Here is an 18917-nt window from a genome sequence, read left to right as displayed (position 1 = left end):
ACTGATCGAGCTGTCCCGCTAGGAAAATTATAAAACGTTTCGAGACATAAAAATCCGTGATGTTTATACACGCTAAAATAGACAATAAAGAAACGTATTATGGAAATCACAGAGAAACTCTTAGGAATAGCTGACCGACATTTGAACCCGGGAATGCGACACAAGAGGCCGCAGCTGAGCGACTACTGGCTTTTCAGAAAGGACTCATTATCTGTGACTATGCAACCTTTCACGGGAATTGGCTTCTTCCCATCTTTTTTGACATTAGGTGGGGCTCCTTGGACGAGTGATCAGCCCGTCGCAAGGCCTCTACCCACACAGGACAGCACAACACAGACTGACGGGATTCGAAGCCACGGTTCCAGTGCCCAAGGCCCACGCCTCAAACCGCGCCGCCACTGTGATCGGCCATGAAGACAGACACAAAAGACAAATAGCGATATCTCTTCGCAAATAAGCCCCCCCCCCCCCCCCCCGTGTAGTCGTTATCGAGGGCAGTTCGAATTTCTGTAAAACTGAAAATAATTTTTGTTTACGTCACAGGACAGTGGACGTACCGCCGACAAGCGTGACGGATGTCAAGTCTGAACTGGGCTGTACTTACAATACGTCACTGGCGTGATCGATTTGCTAGATTGAAACATCAGAAATATTTTAATCGATAACTAAAAATTGAACAAAAGTACTTTTCTGCCACGAATGCGGTTTCCCCGTTTTAAGGACCTGGCATTCAGCAAATTATTAAAAAGGCGATTTTTTCATGAAGCTCGTCTGTCCGCATGTTTCATCCCGGAATATAATCATCAGATTCCGATTAAATGCGTAGGCACCAGTCACACTGCTGTTGCTTGGAAACAATACAACAATGCCCATCACGCAGATCTGATCGTTGTTTTAGTATTTCGTTTGTTTCCGTAACCGAATTACGCGATGCGCATTCAGATGATTCGCCATCGGGGATGAAGACCGTTCAGTGGGCTGAGCAATCACCCAGAAGGCCGCAGCCATCATGCGGCATGTCGGGCGGGAGAACGCCAGTCACCCAGTGAAAGCCCGTCTGGCCGGTCGACATGACTGTGCCCGTTCTTGAGGCGAAGCGCTTCGTCCTGCAGGCCATGGTGGCAGTGGGCACCGTCCGGCAACACGCACAGCAGTTGGCAGACGTGTTGGTAACTGCCGATTACATGGGCCACTACAGTCACGGCCTCAACCGGCTAGGTGAGTGGCGTTCTTTACGCGCGTTTCGGGATAGTTGTTTGCGTCACATCGCAGCGTTCAACTAGATTACCGATGCAACTGATAAATGATCGTAAAATATCTGACGCCCTAACGCATGTTATAAATTATTCGGAAGTGTTTAAAAAGCCATGTTCCCGAGAACAACAGCGGCCAACATAGATGGAGTTCAGAACGAAATTCTGAATAGAAAAAACAACAACTTCTTGTTACATTGTGTTCCAATAACTGACTTTGTATTGCTGACGCTTTGCTGCACTGATAACATTTCATATCACAATTATTTACATTCACTGATATACATGACACACATTTAGAATATCATGCCCCAGTGTGTCTTGTTTCGTTCTGTACCACTGCTGAAGCTGTTATTTGTTGTTTTCGTTTCACCCTGGATGTTACAGACGTCTGCAAAGTAATGTTCTAATTGCCGGGTGTAAAAACTTCCACAAATTAGGACCATCAGAACAAGCAGTAAGCGATGATAAATGCACATACGAGACACTTCATGGTCTGCACAGACGGGCACTTGACCTAAGAATATGATGGGCTGGATGTGTAGATCGGGCTGGAAACGAATGGATGGAACTGGCTCACGATCGTCCACGAGTGGGACCAAATCGACAATTTTCCGTTTACCTGGCTAGATACGCCACTTGAAAAGCAATTAAACTAATTGCTATTAGTGTTTTAAGATAAGCCACTTGCACGTGCCATCTTTCATGATGACACAGTTTGCTAAAAACAAAGATAAAATTACATTATGTCCGTTGAGTGACTCTCGTAAAACCGTAATTCAACCAAAGTTACGCAAAATTATATCAGTTGAATATCTACATATGAGAACCGAGATAGCTCAACCAATTTAGTGACCAGACGACCGGGGTTCGATTCCCGGCAGATGCAACGATTTCTCTTCGTCACCGCTGTTTCAAAACCCAGGCACCCTTCTATCCAGTGGGTACCAGGACTCTCCGCAGGTGGAACGTCAAGCTGATCATTAATTTGAATAAAAAATTTCTTGGATATTATCCATCGTCTAGTAAAATATAAAACGACGTTTCGGAGATGGGGCTCTATCTCCGTCTTCAGGTTCCTACTCAGTTGGGCCCACTGAGAATCGCCACATCCTCAGGAAACTAACCCCTATTGTGTCCTAATAGAGAGGAACCCCGCTAGAAACGGAGAACAACACATAAGAAGAAAGAACTTCTACTTTAAATGAAGACGCACTTCGACATAATATTAAAACGATTACGTCAATGTTATTCTTGTGCCATAGGGAGGCAATGCGTTCTGTACGTCTACTCCAGATGTAATGAGTGTAAATCTTCAGGCTTTGGCCTCTTTAACCACAGTATGCAGCGGCTATGAAATTGCTCATTTGTGTTCACGCGAAGAGAATGATTCTCAAACCAAGTTGGCCGCGGTTGTCAGCACTGATTTATCCTGGTTCATAGCAGTAGCTCTTTCCATGCTACGTACGTAATAACTTGCTTCAAAAAATTTACATTTTGCTCTGCATTTATTTGGTGTTTAAAAAACTTCACTAAAAGATAAATGCCCCGTCATCTCTCAGAAACTAAAGTTGAACTATTCATGGCTTTTCAACAACACAAATTATGCCTTACCACGTAAAACTACGAACAATAAAAGCTTCCCCTTACAAAGAAACCTGTAAAGATCTGAGGGCTGGACTGAGTTCTCTGTCCCTGAGACAGTGAAATGGTCCCTTTCCACAGAAATGTACATCGCCGACATAGAAACCAAGACCACGGACCCAAACGCCCACCCAGCTGTGCTGAAGGAGTCCCCCGCCACGGCCTGGGTGGACGGCAACAATGGACTAGGCCCCGTGGTTGGTAACTTCTGCATGCAGCTCGCCATCCAGAAGGCCAAGGCCGCTGGCGTGGGCTGGGCTGTTGCAAAAGGTACGTTCGACGACCGTAATGACCTGCAAGTGTTGTGTTGGTCACTTCTTCTGGTGTACGTAGTCGAAATAATCTTATTCCTCCTCTGGTCACGAAGTCGGGCAAGAAAGACTGGCCGTCCAGAAATTCGTTTAATGGTCGCCCTGATCGTCTTTCGAAGGGTAGATCAGCAGTCAAGAACATGATATAACCAGTTGCGTCGTTTATACTGCGCCATGTCTTTTCCACTTTGGGTCCATGCCGAGTTCTTCTCAAAAGGCGTTATTCCTTCTACTGCTAATGTTTGCTGTCATACAAAATAACTCATTAACTTTCTCTGTTTCCTTCCACCCATCATCCAGCCCCCAGATTTCCACCCTTGTCATCCATCATATACTAGTGAATTATATAACTGCTCTAAAACTTAATGTTGGTGCCCTAGCCAGACATGGTGTATGTTAATACTACTTCTCCTGACTGTTCTCTCTCCTCCTCCCATCTGCGCTGCCTGCTGTCCAATACCACGCGTAGTTGGAGACCATACTGAGTGTCCACAAAATAGGAAAATAAAATGTGCCAATGACAAATTCCGTGAAACAATTGTTAGTTCGATCTTGGTATATTTTAAGTTCTTTTATTTGCAACAGCCCTACACATGGCTGCCACGCGAGTGTTAGAATCATGCAACAAGGAACCAGGAGTCTTCAAGGGAGGATGGTTATCACAATAGGATGCAGAATTGTAAACATTTTCGTCAACAAGCGAAAAAGAGCAAACCGAAAAACTGTTCTCATTTTACAATGCTTAATAAGCATTAACAGGAATTTGACATTTCCACCACGATAAACAATTACGAAAACGTTGTAATGAGCTCGATGTTGCAGGCTCTAACCACTACGGGATCGCGGGCTGGTACACGAGGACGGCCTTGGAACACGGCCTACTGGTGAGCTGTGTTTATGTGCAACGTAATGCCCCTGTTCTTTTGCGTGCCGCGTAATAATGCAGCGCTCTTTTGCAGGGCATGTCCTTCACAAACACGTCCCCACTGATGGGCCCCACCAGAGCCAAGGAGGTAAGAGGCCTGCATACAGCATCCTGAAGTACTGCCACTGTTTACTTAGACGACAGATTTCTGTAGATCCCAGCCGACAGTCGCCCCTTTCAAAACAGGCGCATCTACATCACACGATAAAATGAAACGTTAAATTTCTCTACGCAATAAAGAATTAAACATCTTTTGCGTCGCTCGCTCTGACTGATTATGCAAACACTTCAAGGCTGTCCCGTGTTTTAAGAGATTATGAATGTTTCGAGATACAAAAAAATGCGCATCAGATCCGAGCATTCTGTGGCAATTCTAAGAACGGCATAACATATAAGGCAGCAGCACCGTTTAACTATATACGGAGCCAGGAGCAAGTTCGGACATTTTCAATTTTATCATGTCCACAGGAAAGGAAATTGCACGTAAACAACCAAACTGAAAACGTTGAACCCGAGATTCTGAAGGAAATGAACGTTAACGGCCTCTTCTACACACATATTTAGGCTATATTTTCATTGTCTCTTCCTGAAACTTGCGGTGAGAAAGTCTTGTGGGCTGCACCCCATTTTCGGTTCAGTACGTGATGTGACGGCACCACCTGACGTGTCCGAATTACTTGTACTGGTGCCTAGTACACTACAGCGATGTCATTTATTTTAATACGACGCGCCGTATGGAAATAAACGGGGTGGGAGGGGCGATTCGTGGCTATTACGAACTATTAAGCGAATAACTGGTACGGCAGGCCCACGTGGTTTACAATTTCCAGTAACACAGAATGTTTCCCGTACGGCACCACGCAAAAATGACTGCGAAGTCTCGCTCCAGACCAGCCATGTCAAACTCACTGTCGATTCCACGCTTAAATTTAAGATAATTATATTTTAAATGCCTGTGCTTTCCACAAGCACTCAAATGTGAATTTCATTTAAATACATTTCCACTTTATTGCCTTCATGTAAAACAGCGGGACACAGGTAGCCGTTTAAAACTTGAAATGTATTAAAACTGGGCATCTGCGGCCGGTCATCGTGTATAATTCGAGAAGTAAGTCGGACTGTTTTACACGCTTCCTGTAGAGTTCTGACATTCTGTAAACAGTGACTTTGTTAGACGTCACCAAACGTGCTCGAAAAGTAAACACCTGTTAACCTGATATCTGTTGTTCACAGGCAGCACTGGGAACTAACCCCTTATCCCTAGCCGCTCCAGGGAAAAACGGCGACAGCTTCGTTCTGGACATGGCGACCACAGCAGTGGCTGTCGGAAAGGTAAGAATGGACGGCACTGTTGTCATGACGACAAATAAACGTGACGTTCCTGTGAAAATACTTGCCGTTCTGTAACGATTTTTGGTTCTTTCGCCTCGAAAACGAATAGCCTGAATAAATTCGATTTACTGGGGCTTATTGTTCATGGCCACAAACAATTCAGGGAAAATATGAGGTAAATAAAATGTTTTTGAAGTTTAATGCGGAAAACACTTGGACGTCCAAATTCACAATGGACTGGACCAGTCACTAAGTGTCTGTTGCAGATAGAGGTGCAGCGCAGAAAGGGAGAACCCATCACAGAGGGCTGGGCGCAGGACCCGGAGGGGAGAAGCACCACAGATGCAGACCTCGCTTTCAAGACGGGCTGCCTCATGCCTCTTGGGGGTTCTGAGATCACGTCCGGGTACAAGGGCTACGGATTGGGTCTCCTCGTGGAGACCTTATGCGGCATCCTTGGTGGTAAGACAGATAAAATTTTAAGAAATCGAAAGGAAGAACAAGATTGGCATTTTATGCAGCATAAATTTTCTCCACACAGAGTGTAATAATTAATTTGTGGGCTTAAGACGTTCTCACCATTGCCATGGCAATGGCTGCAAATAGCCAGTGATCTTTGCAGGATCTGCGTTCGGACCCAATATTCGACGCTGGATGGAGCACACGGATAGACCTGCTGACCTGGGCCAATGTTTCGTTGCCATCGACCCGCAATGCTTCGCTCCTGGGTTCAATGACCGGATGAGCACTCTCATGGACTATCTAAGAGGCTTGCAGCCGGTGAGTCAGTCACAGATTCACTTCACATCCATGTATAAAACCCATAAATCTACTCTCGCATAAAAATCAGCATAAATGTTGTACCTTTAATCCCCATTTTGAGCAACACCATATGTTCGACAAACATGATAGCTCAATCAGTACAGTGAATAAGCCATGACTGGGGATGGATCCCTGGAAGGCCAGTAATTTTCTCTTAGCTACTACCAGTATCCAGACCAGCTCTGGGGTCCACCCTGACTCCTACCTAGTTAATACCAAGGTTCGTTTCTCGGGAGAAAAACGGCCAGATTGTGAAGCTGACCACCTACATGTAGTGCTGAGATTACAAATGCGTCAATCTTTACCTCAACCCCCCCCCACACACACACACACATCTGTATGGTGTGATGATTAATTATGCAGCAGAGCATTTACTTTTACCACAAAGTAAATTGTGCAGCAGATACAAAGCATCAACAAATTGGAAAACAATCCTTAATGTTTGATGACTATAAAAATCTTGCTGTCTGGTACATTGATAGATTTTAAACACATACAAATTTTCACATGAAATGTCTCCCCTGTGTAAATTATAAACACGTTTTCAGATGAACTCATCTGAAAACATATGATACAGTTAAAATTTCTGAACCGCTAGAGAGGTGAACAGATTAAATACGTGCAACTAGACAATACTGCGCATGCATTGTAGTCCCTTCAACTGGTATTTATCTTGCTTCCAGGTGGACTCCTCAAAGCCTGTGTTGGTGCCTGGCGACCCTGAACGTAACCACATGAAGATGGTGGATCAGCAAGGAGGAATACAATACCACGATAACCAGCTTAAAGCGTCCGTAAGTTAGTTTAAACAAATTAATTCCAATAGAAAGAACTCTACTCACTCCAGGCTGCCCTGAGGCCATCATTAGCCCCTGGGACATAGCATTGACCACCCTGGTTACCTACTGTTACTTTGGGAAACAGCAGGTCTACACACTGACAGCTTTCTCCCTTGTCTTTTAAGTTCACCGTCCTCAGTTTGTTCAATACCACATTACGTTTAAACCTGACACAGCTTCACCAAATAACCTACCAAGTTCAGATTATTATTATTGACACACCATTTTCTGTGTTCAATGTTGCAGGCTGCTCTAGCCAAGAGACTGGGCATCACACCAATTGAAGTAAAGTAGAACGCACTGCAGTAGCATTATTCCATTGCTACAAATTGGTCTTCAAAACACAAAGTTGTAATGTGCTTGCTTTATAGTCACTGTTCGCTTCAGTTCATATATTTGTTCAATACAGCTGTTACAGCACTGGGATGAAAGACTCGGTGAAATTTCGACCAAACTTCTTGCTACCCGTACCTCTGCGCTACACTACATCACACGCCAAATGAATGTGCAACATCTACATTATGCCCAGCATGATGCAAAAGTTACAACCTTCTTATAATTCTGACCCGAAATTTCATTTAGCAGTTGTCTGTGTAACAGGAGGATCAACCTGCATGATAATTGGCTATCGCAATGCACACAAGCGTGTACCTCATCATATGCTAGGAATCAACTGCAGCAGCTTCAAGTGAACTTACTCATATGGGAAGCTGATGGCATTCTGTTGGTGTAATTGATGTCAGGCGCATGACAAACTTGTTACTGACATTAAGACTGCAGCTATTGTTTGGAGGGAAAGCAAAATTTGGTGGCTAATAATAAAAATTCTGTACTTTCATGACTGTATACTGCATTTTGGGAAGCCCATAACCAATAAGGGCATTTTGTAACAACAACAACAAATAAGAGTTCAAACTGAAAATAAAACAACGAAAGCATGTGGCAAATCAGTATGGGTGAAACACAAAATGACAGGACCCAAGACCTGCCTCACTACAGACATGTTTCAGCTACCACATGAAATTCAAAGGCCCTAAAACATTCTACAGTAGCTGAACTTGCCGACTGCAACATGGCTCTTGTACCTCCATGCCAGCTACAGGAGGGTGACACTATAAACCATTTCTCCCTGTAATGCATGCAGTCAGATTGGATTCTGAAACAATCCATGACTATTCTGCCATGACGCATAAGATTTAAATGTTGTCTACGGAAAATGGAGAGACAGACTTGGCTGTACCACATCACTGTTGGTAAACACTCCCAAACCTAAGGATCTGGGACATGAGCATCACATATTGTGCAATATTGCCCATCTGTATCTGGCATAGTTCGGTATGTAACCATTGTTCTGTCATACCAAATAAAAACTGTTGCCTTCTTACCGTTTGGCGAGACCAGCAGGTGGTGAGTGTTGTTGGTAAGTGAAGCTGGATTTGCCTCTTGCAGAATATCAGTCACACTAACATAATACACTGCAATGGGACTGTGTACTTCACATCTCAATAGCAGTTATTTCCTGAAGACCACGTGCAAAACAATCAACTGTTCCACTTCTGCTTCATGTCTCATGATGTTAACAGCCACAGTACAACTGGTACCTGTCAATAAAGTTTCATTCTTCTTGAAACAGTTTTTGGACAAACACTTATCCCTGCAGAACACGATTATTTCTCTGTTAATGTGACCCCCCCTCAATCCAGGAGGAGGACATCAACATACATCTGATTCTATAGAATAGAGTCCATTTAGTTGGTCAAAAACTACCCACATTTATAGAACATGAAAGTTCATTATGTTGAAAAAAGCCTGTCAACTTCAAAAGAAATTAACAGCCTATATAAAATGTGGAAATTATTTGTGTCTGTAACTCCAAACTTCTGGATGGACAATGAAACAAATTCAGGCTGAAAAACACATAAATGCAAAGTGTAATGAAGTGAAAATGGCTTATATACAGGTAGCAAATAGTCTATTTGTACCTCTTTCTCTATAGTTCAATGATGTATGAAATAAATAAAATATAATATACAATTGACAGTGAAGTAAAATTAAAATTGTCCTTGGTATGTCACTAAGCACTACACCATGCAGAGGAAATGGAGAGTGGAGATATAGCTCCTCACATTCTTAACCTCGGCTCTAGGCGCAGATGAGCGGTCAGCTTCATGCCCCAGTGGCTTTACGCCTGAGGAAACAACTACTGTACCCTCTGGTCAAGAAGGTAGGTGGGCACAGTTGGAAAGAAACAAATCCTGCTGGAAATCAAAACCTGGCCATCCAGCCCATAGCCTAGACACCATACTGAGCTACCCAGCTGTCACTTGACAGTTTGTGAACATGCATGCAGGTTTCCCTATAAAAATTTTCAAAAGCCATCATGTAACTTTATTGCCAACAACAGGTAGTAATCAACTTAAAATTCTGTATTGTTTCTAAAGATAATATTAGGATGAAACAAGGAACATACTGCAATACACTTTACATGTCTCACTTCTGCACCTTCAAGAAGCCATGACATATATCATTATATATTTTTTTAAGTCTTTATCCTCTTCTACCCGCAGGTGTCAAGGTACTCAATTCATTCAATCTTATTAGACATTTGGTAGGACTCCTTGGATGAGTAATCAGCCCATCACAAGGCCTCTACCTATACACAGGACAGCACAACACAGAAAGATGCGGACAAACATCGATGCCTTGAGTGGGATTCGAACCCACAGTCCCAGTGCCCAAGCGCACGAGGTCTATGCCTCAGACCGCGTGGCCACTGTGACCAGCATAATATATTGTAACTAACCAAAATTATTCAAAGGAGACCCATAAACACACTCTGAGAAAAATTCTGAATTACTGAATGTTAAAGCATATGGTACGCACAACTGCCACTTCCAGTGAAAGATTTAAAAATCCACTACACCAAATATTTTAAACAAAATTTGAGCAGAGATTCATAATTGTATCATGACATCGCATTAAATGCATTGGTTACATGGTCCTGAATAAGATGAATGTATGTGGTGAATTTGGGGAAGAAAGTACGCGTGTTCTGCTTCAAATAGACATTCTGGAATTTGCCTGGGGTTTGAAATTGGGACCTCTAGAATACAAATGCAATGGTGTGTAAATTAAAACAATAGACATCAGTAAAATAAGTACTTCATGTTGTGTAAATTTCTATATACTATACTGTCAAAACAACAGGCAACTTCCATTACTTGGTAAGTATGCACTTTCCTCTAACAAAGGTACATACACAGATGCATCACATCGTGTTCTGCATCTGTTTAACAAGATCAGTCTTGAAATATACCTTGGTTGGGGATAAGAAATGCAAAGGCTTATAAAATTTTGATGGGAAAGTTCTTCCATATTCTTAAATATTCATTGTTCATAATACATCTTAACCTTTGCAGTTCAAACATCATCCTCAACTGACAAAAGACTGCCTCACAACAATGCAAACAATGTTTCAACTTCACCAGACACAAGTACATTTCTGTCAAACTGCAGAAATGACTCCTGTTACAGTTATCAAAAACACTACACATTCTCCAGTTTTGCTTGCTTACTGCTGAATTTTACCACTTCACAGGTTACGGAAAGAACGTCCAACTAATTAGAGATAAACAAGGACTATTTTGGGTACCAACCTGTGGTCTTCATGTAAGAATCATTCCTTGGTCCTTTAATGATTCTGCTGTGCAATTTCAAAAACTGGATTGTATCCAGTGAGATGAGAATCATCAATAAGAATAAGACTATCCTAGCCTGCAGAAAATGAAAAAAGCCTCAAATAGACTGCCCAAGATTCAAGTGCCTAACACACAGTTTTCATTCCATTACTACACCCAATATGCTTGGCTGTGAGCAGTCAATCTCATAGCAGTGTCAGGTGACATCTTTGTGACACACTTCCTGTGGATTTATGGAGCAGAAATATGAGGATTAAATGAGGGGTGGAAGAAGATTGATGGAATTTATGGAAAACTTCAGGGATACCTAGATTTGCCACAAATAGGTTGCTGAACTACAGACGGGAAGAGATATTGGGTTTGGCTGTGAAATAATGGCTAGGAATTAGTAAGGGTGTGTCATGAATGGCAAATAACTTAAAATGTAGAAGCTGGGCAAAGAAAGTAAGTGAAGAATTAAATAAAACATGGCTGGGATATATTTGGCAAGATCCAGAGGAGACCAGTGTTGGTACAATTTATAAAAGAACAAAAGAATCTGTTATCAACATGAGAACGAGGTGTTCATTAATATTTTCCTGTGAGATCAGACTGGAATGGGCTGGGGAAGAATACAGTTTGTTGCATGAGGAACGAGATGTGGGCTGGCCCGGTATAAGACTGGTATCCAGAAATTGAGAAGGATGAGAAAGGAAGATGCCCAGTATGTGGTGTGGATGAAGATGCTGTATGTATGTTAACAATTTAACAAAGAAGTGGTAGAAATAAATTCTGAGTAGGAAATGGCCTATTATCAGAGAAGAGTCAGCTCACAACAAAATAAATTGTACCAATGTTGTAGAATTAATAAATACTGAAAATAATCATCACAAAAACTAGATGTTAAAAGGTAATAAAAAAATCAGAAATTTATAAATTTATTCTGGCAGAAGAGAGAAAAACTGTATAGTGATGATAATGAAAATGTAATAAGAGAATGGCATCATTAGAGACGGTTATAATAGTGCTCTGTACCACAAAAACCTGGAGTTAAGGCAGACAGTCTCTGTACAGAGATCTGAACTAAATAAATTATTTGACTGTTCGTGCAGGAAAATCTGAAGCAAGAACTACTCATACTGAAAGTAAATAATGGACAGATGTTTCATTACAAAGCCACAAGAAACTGAAGGATGTGTATAGTGAAGTAGACTTTGGATTGGAATGAAGCAGTTTATGGTCTGGAAACACCAGAAACAGAACCAACCATGTTTGTTTTATTGACTTATATTAAAAACAGTTTATTTTCTTCATTTGTAACATAGATCACAAAAACTGTTAGAACATATGCAGTGATGAGTTACACACAGTGAAACTATTTTTTCCTGGTGCCATATGCAGGTTTCAATGGACGAAAAAAGCGACCAGCTACCTTACTCAGTGGATGGCCCAGTCCAGTAGCCACATAGGGTATTTCACCCTCATGTTCGCTAGCATGAACATATACATAACTGGGAAGCATGACTGTTCCCAGCATCAGGCAGTTAACACTACTCAATATGACTTCTGGAATTGGAGTAATTAGGAACAGACGCTTCTCTTGCATATCAATGCCTCGTACCACACCTGAAAACAGACTGTTTAATGGCCTCTTGTGTGTGACATCCCACCTTATAAAATTTGAACAGGCTGGTCATAAACCTAGACATGTACTGAACACCACTGGACGTCTTACAATATCTTTTCTCAAGAACTCCAAACCAAAAAAGCTGTGAAAAACTTTTGATATCAAAACAACATTAGTGTCATGCAACACAGAAACCAGGACAATTTGCAAACAGAAAATGTAACAGGCCCACTTTTGCAACTTTCAGTTGTAAATGTGCCTAGAAATTTGACATAAATCACACATCTCATTAAGGCGAAACATTTTTTATATGCTAAATACATAACAACATATAAGGGAAAGCAGATTCTGACTCTGCAATAAAATTAGCTTCGCAACAATGATTTATATCACTAATAAATGAACATCAATTCCAATGATGTCACACCTTTTCATTTATTTTGATACACATAAGTGTAACAGCTTGTGTATGAAAGCAGACTGTAACTCACCAAACCCCAAACAAGGGCAGACTGGCTGTTGTCCTAAAACAGAGGGCAGTTGTGGATCATCTGGCAATAGGGTCATGGTACCACTGTAAGAGCACAGGGCCACCAAGTTTCCATTAAAAGCACTGAGTATCTGATAGAATGGCAGCTTTACATGGCACACACACAGTGTGACCTTGGAGAATAGGGTCCTGGAAAGAGAAAGGAGAATCCTCCATCAGCTGGTCAAGAAATTCCCTATCCTTATGGAATCTGCAGGTTCTGCTAAGAGACCCTCACTATAAAAGGGGGACAATTTGCAACACAATGTCATATAAGACAAGTTTCAAATTGGCATGAAACAGGTAAGAATAAGAAAAACTATAGCCATGAATGACAAGTAAACACTGAGTCAAACAATGCAACAAATTCTGAGACATAATTTAGTTCAAGTCATGTTTGATAAAAAAAATTGGGAAGGGGGGGGGGGGGGGGGGTTAAAGTGGCATAAATTTTTTGTGTTTTCTGCAAAACAAGACGTTGTGAAAAGATTTCATAACTTTAAATACCGTAACTTTAACTTACAGATTAATCAAGCTAATAAATTAATAATTATGTAACCTAACACTCACTTGCTGCACATCACAGCTTGTATGCCATCAAGCTGGCCTTGCATCACAGTAGCATACTGTTTAACCACTAACATAAGAGACAAAGTCTGGCCAGCAGCTCTGTAATACTGTGGTTTAAATCCCCTATTCTTGTACAATAAAGGCTAAAGAGATCACTGAAGAATGTTTCTACTACTAGAGAATCAAAATACCTGAATCTTGATAAGTTATACTGTTTTGTACTTCAAATATCCGATGTACAAATAAATGTTCAACACAAAATTTGTAAACACATCTATATAACCTATTCCTCCATCAAATGTGACAAGTTCAGCTATGAAGGTTTACCAGTTCTGCTCCATGTCAACACCACCACCTCTACACGAAATGAAAATAGAGATTATAATTTTTGTTAAAACTGACGTTAACAATTCTGCATAACATTCAAAGATCTACTGGCATTCAATTTCTCAGCAGTCTACAGAGGTATGGTCACAATGCTGTTGTGTACAGATCGAAAACACTATGAAAGCATGACGTCTGTGCTGATATTCATGAAATCTGACAGCTGAAAAGGGAGCATGATGATATAAAATTGAATACTACTCACATGTATGGCACTGTTTCTGTGAGGATATATTTCGGTGGCTGCACCATCTGACTGAGATATGACAGTATCACAGCCTCTCGTAACTGTGGTGCTCCCATGCCCCTACAACATGTCATTCGACTAGTCAGGGAACAAACTGTGTTACCAAAAATAATAAAACAATCTTTTTGTAAAAACAACAAGGTAATAAAAATAAAAAAACACTGTTAGTCCCATGAGACACAAGAGTACAGATTTATTAAGCATTTACTAGACTATCATATAACTGTGAAGCATGAGCCATAAGGACATATGAGGTTTCATGAGAAAAAAAAAAGTTGCCCCTTTCTACCTTTAGAGATAAGGAGAGAAATTATAAATTTTACAGGTACCAGATGAGATATGCTACTACATAAGTGGGTTATCACAGGATTATGAACAAATTACCCTATTTACTCATGGAACTGAACAATATTTTACATTAAAATAAGGCTGGGACCATTATTCTTTACCTTATAATATAAAAGTGACATCCATAAAGTATTTGCTTATATTTTGTCCGTAAACACATTCATATCAACTCACGTGTGTCAAACTTCTGGCACAGTAGAAATGGGGAAACAGTACCAGTGGCTCTAACAGTCATACCAGTTTTACATAAAAAGTTAAGCAAAGGCTATTTCTGGCAAAAATCAGATCAACCAGTCTACTAGGAGGTGGAAGCAGAAGGGAAACTGAAGCATACACACAGCCATTGCATTTAAACAACTGGTACAAAAGACAATCTCCTTATTTTATCCTGATAAATTGGGCACAGCAACAGTACCAACTGCACGAGAAAATATATCAAGTAACAACCACTGGGAAAATTTAAATATTCTGTTTTGCAGCTCAGTCAACTAGACTTAATAGTGGAAGAATAATGACAACACTTAAGAAGCTCAGAGCTTAAAGAATGATTCGTGCCTTCAGTCTAAACTAATGTGCTGATGACTAAACAAATGTTTCATTCTCTCCGGGAAACATTAACATTGCGTATGTAATGCTCTAGTACCAAGGTGACATTGCTTTCCTGTCTTCTGCCACTGTCTTCATGGTATGTAGGACATACTGCAAAGAATCACATGGACCAGAAGGCAGCTCACAGAATCTGTTCTGGTAGCTACACACATATGATGGACACAGCAGTTCAGGGAAGTTGAACTCAGCATTCACACTCTGGATTTGAATCACATGCTGTGGTTTTAGCAAGCGGATCACGGATGTTGTTATGTCCACACCAACTCCTGCAACATCCTTTAGTTTACTTTAACAATTCATGGATAAGGAATATTATGACTGATATTAAAAGAAAAGGGGTACAAATATGTGGAATCGATTAAGCTGGCTCATGATTAAGTCCTGTGCTGAACACTTGTTAATATGGTTATTAACCCCTCATTTCGTAAATGGCAGAGAAATTCTTGAACAGCTGAGCTTGTCAAGGACCATGATTCATAGTCAGTCAGAAACATAAACCATACACTGCATACAAAAAAGTGAACTTTAATACTATATGAAGCCATCATATACCTATTCCTGGGAAAACACTTAAGACACCAACTCTCAAAGACAACATCCAATTACTGACAAACATGCTTTATTTACCACTTCCGAATCTCTCGCATTTACAAAAAACATAAATCTAACATGTTTTAAAACATAATACCTTTAGGTTCAAGGGATACACTGTACTATCTGGGGATAAAGGAAATATTGTACTGCTATGAACTGACCTTTATTGAAACCCATTGTGTTGACAATCCATGGCATCCTCATCAGCTCAGGTTGAGAGTGGCAGTAAGATGTTACATACTGAACGCTCTCCATGTACTGGGCAGGGCACTGGGAGATGTTTACCTCCCCAATAAATACCATGCTACAAACAAATCAAAGTGGCATGTCAATTTTGGTGTACCTGTAAGACTACGCAGGTCCACAACCCAGAAGACTTAACTGCCCTGACAATGTAAAATCTTTGGATATAAGTAGCATGAACAGTGATGGTGTCCACTACCAAAAACAAATCTTCCATACTGTTAATGAACATACATCCATCAGATTACACATGTTTGTACATAACATGCAATCACATTTCTCAACACCATCTACATAAACCATTATTTCGATGTGATTTCTTTTACATGTTAATGAAAATGTAATATGCAGATGCATGAGTGTTTTATCAGCTGGTTTTGTAATGAAGAAAAGTGAACTTACCTACAACTAACACACCACTAACTCATACAATTCTAGCATAAAGCAGAGAAAGTCACATCAGTAGTTCAAAATGTGTTAAAATTATTTAGGCCTACTGCAATTAAATTAATTATTTCATAAGCTGGATCATATGGAAGAATAAAAGTAAGATCACTCCAGAAAGAGTAAATTATTTGTTGGGGGCACAACATATCTGCAGTAATGGAAAATAATAATACCACATGGAGAAATAAACTGATCATGAATAAAGCATCATATCAGGATTCTGCTTTAGTGACAAATGTCAATAAAAGTAAACAAAAATCTGTTTAGTGGCATGAAATCTTCACTTCATAAAGAATGTCTAAAAATCTGCATCCAAAGAATGGAAGTTACCATTCTGGTGTACTGAGGTGTGTGAAACTTGGTCCCAGAAGTGGCTCCTTAACAATAACAGCAGACACACAACCTGGAATGGTAAACTCTGGCTGTCCAGGGTCAAAGTCCAAGCACAAGACCTGTCCAAACAATGGCAGGCTCCGATTGATCAGAAACCGAACGAAGGTTGACTTGCCGACACCTTTCCCACCACACACCACTGTGCAAGATGACTCTATACATACAAAAGGAAAATCAATTAAGCTTCATCTTATAAGAATGACTGAAAGAATGTGCTACGAATTCTGGTTCAGTTATAACATAATCACTTATCTTTATTAACATGTTCTCTCCTACTATAGAATGTTTTCTTATTTCCTTTTTTAAATTTTCCAAATTGTTCTTATAATATCATCACAGCCTAATATAAAGAGATGGGAATCATGCAGTGAGATGACTACAGTGGCCCAGATATTTACAGAAAACGGACAGAACAAGGATAAAAAGAAGGGCACTAAAGGCAGCATTTTAAGAAAAAAGATCCATGGGATGACCTAGGACAACAAGGTTCAGCCAAGTACTAGAAGGCATCAAGAAGGGAGGAAAGAGCTTGCAATAAATTGGAAAAACCATGGACAGACAGAAGTGTATGAAGACTTTGTATTCATTTACCTGTATAAAATCAAAACAATGGTAGAAGAAGAACCATGCAGTCCAATGCAACAGCAACTGGATTATATCCAAGCCCTAGTTATTTGTTAACACAAACTTAAATGTGTTTGATCCTGAAGATTTCTGTCTTCTGGGTTGTTGCGCTGTGTAGTCTGGTCGATGTTAACCAACGTTTCAGAGGTCATACTGCCTCCATCATCGCCGTGATGACAGAGGCAGTATGACCTCTGAGACGTTGGTTAACATCAACCAGACTACACAGCACAACAACCCAGAAGACAGAAATCTTCATACTCACCGCTGTGAAAACCTCAAATCTTACATGTTTGATCCTGTTTATACTTTAATCTCAGCAAATGAAAATAGTTCATAACAAATGTAAGAACACGTATATTATGTCAAAATCATGCCCAGGTATGAAGCTGATTGCTTATCATCAATAAGCTTCAATGCTGACACCACTGAAAATTATTTAAAAATTACAGTGCTAGGGATGACTATGTCAACAAATGGCTCAGGATGCCAATGGAGCCTTAAAAGACCTGTTCAAAGAAGAACCTGTATAGTAGATTTGTTACACACCCTTGATTATGCTATTAGCAGTTTCATCCCAGTCGGGGCCTTTCCGATGTCGTTTCATGTGTCTGGCCGTATGTGGTAACTCAAACACACATTGCAACATCTCTTCTACTTTGTAAAAAGGGCTACCTTCTCTTTCTTTGGCATTCCTTTCTTTCATTTCAGTAAATGTAAATAAATGCATAAATGGCGGCAAAGTCTTCATGTAGCCCTCCAGAAGACTAGGCCGTGGTGCTTCTAGCAAGATCACGCAGTCTCGGTGACGCATTTTCGCTATTATGTCTTCCGAAAGTCCTAAATTGAAGACATCCAGGTTTTTATCCATAACTTCATAATCGAGGTCATTGGGGGGAAATGGGAAGCAGGTTTCTATGCTCAACATGCTGGACCCTTTCGGTGAATACACTACCCGTCCAGCGCTAGTTCGTGCACTCATACTGCAGCCTAGAACTTCAACATTCCCCTTCAGTACAGAGACGCACAGTCTACCTTTGAAATACACAGTGTATGGATGTTTCATTAACAATAAGAACTGTTCCTTCCGTGGTAACTTGTGGACCAAAGCATGCGACCTTATATCTTCCACCCCCCAATTTCCATTCACACAGCAGACTTTACTTTCAGAAAAGTATTTATCAGATCTTACATGTAATTCCATCATGATTCCACACGTTTGACACAATTTTTCGCCACTCCCGTATTTAAAATAGTTATGCTCCAAAAATAATCTTATACTGCAACCGAACACCAGTTAAAGTAATACCAACGATATAACAGGCAGAGTTGTCTGTCACCTGTGGTACAAGAATGTCTTCCACTCGTACGCTCTGCTAACCATGAGGTGTGGGTGTGTTCCGAAAATGTTTCTAGCGCAATTGCAATTGACAACGCTGTTCACTTGCCGACGCTTAAAAATAGTACCGGATACTAATTCACGTTAGGAGTGGCGATGG

The 18917-nt window shown here is 40.7% G+C and overlaps 2 protein-coding genes across 4 annotated transcripts; one reads left to right on the top strand and one right to left on the bottom strand.

Annotated features, from left to right (window-relative positions):
- Positions 1-1012: 1012 nt before the first annotated feature.
- On the top strand, positions 1013-9164 carry LOC110839073 (uncharacterized). The gene is made up of 9 exons (XM_022082901.2): positions 1013-1218; positions 2979-3167; positions 4031-4092; positions 4168-4221; positions 5367-5465; positions 5732-5927; positions 6088-6245; positions 6971-7081; positions 7373-9164. The coding sequence occupies exons 1-9, from the start codon at positions 1071-1073 to the stop codon at positions 7418-7420; spliced, it is 1065 nt and encodes a 354-aa protein (XP_021938593.1). The 5' UTR covers positions 1013-1070; the 3' UTR covers positions 7421-9164.
- Positions 9165-12058: 2894 nt separating this feature from the next.
- LOC110839076 (polynucleotide 5'-hydroxyl-kinase NOL9) lies at positions 12059-18825 on the bottom strand. 3 transcript variants are annotated; one of them, XM_022082907.2, is made up of 8 exons: positions 18611-18825; positions 17968-18258; positions 16732-16948; positions 15873-16015; positions 15152-15383; positions 14119-14220; positions 12922-13109; positions 12059-12429 (listed from the first exon to the last, which is right to left on the bottom strand). In XM_022082907.2, exons 2-8 carry the CDS (start codon positions 18230-18232, stop codon positions 12179-12181), a joined length of 1398 nt encoding a protein of 465 aa, XP_021938599.1. In that variant the 5' UTR covers positions 18233-18258; positions 18611-18825; the 3' UTR covers positions 12059-12178. The 3 variants fall into 3 exon arrangements, with proteins under 3 accessions (XP_021938599.1, XP_021938597.1, XP_021938598.1); XM_022082905.2 differs by having other exon boundaries at positions 17968-18825; XM_022082906.2 differs by having other exon boundaries at positions 12247-12440; positions 17968-18825.
- Between the last annotated feature and the right edge of the window lie 92 nt (positions 18826-18917).

This window comes from Zootermopsis nevadensis, unplaced genomic scaffold (genome assembly GCF_977971745.1).
Source record: "Zootermopsis nevadensis isolate Lab colony 2312 unplaced genomic scaffold, Znev_1.0 Znev_ptg000029l, whole genome shotgun sequence".
Taxonomy (NCBI): domain Eukaryota; kingdom Metazoa; phylum Arthropoda; class Insecta; order Blattodea; family Termopsidae; genus Zootermopsis; species Zootermopsis nevadensis.
This window is presented reverse-complemented; position numbering and strand designations above follow the sequence as displayed.

Excerpts from the sequence above, each read along its gene's own strand:
- LOC110839073 (XM_022082901.2), top strand. The coding sequence starts at position 1,071 with ATGACTGTGCCCGTTCTTGAGGCGAAGCGCTTCGTCCTGCAGGCCATG. Across the intron at positions 4,093-4,167 it reads CCTTGGAACACGGCCTACTG|GGCATGTCCTTCACAAACAC; the intron begins GTGAGCTGTGTT and ends GCTCTTTTGCAG. Across the intron at positions 7,082-7,372 it reads ATAACCAGCTTAAAGCGTCC|GCTGCTCTAGCCAAGAGACT; the intron begins GTAAGTTAGTTT and ends TCAATGTTGCAG.
- LOC110839076 (XM_022082905.2), bottom strand. The coding sequence starts at position 18,625 with ATGATGGAATTACATGTAAGATCTGATAAATACTTTTCTGAAAGTAAA. Across the intron at positions 15,384-15,872 it reads CACAATGGGTTTCAATAAAG|GAGTTGGTGTGGACATAACA; the intron begins GTCAGTTCATAG and ends AGGATGTTGCAG. Across the intron at positions 13,110-14,118 it reads ACAGAAACAGTGCCATACAT|GACCCTATTCTCCAAGGTCA; the intron begins GTGAGTAGTATT and ends TTCTCTTTCCAG.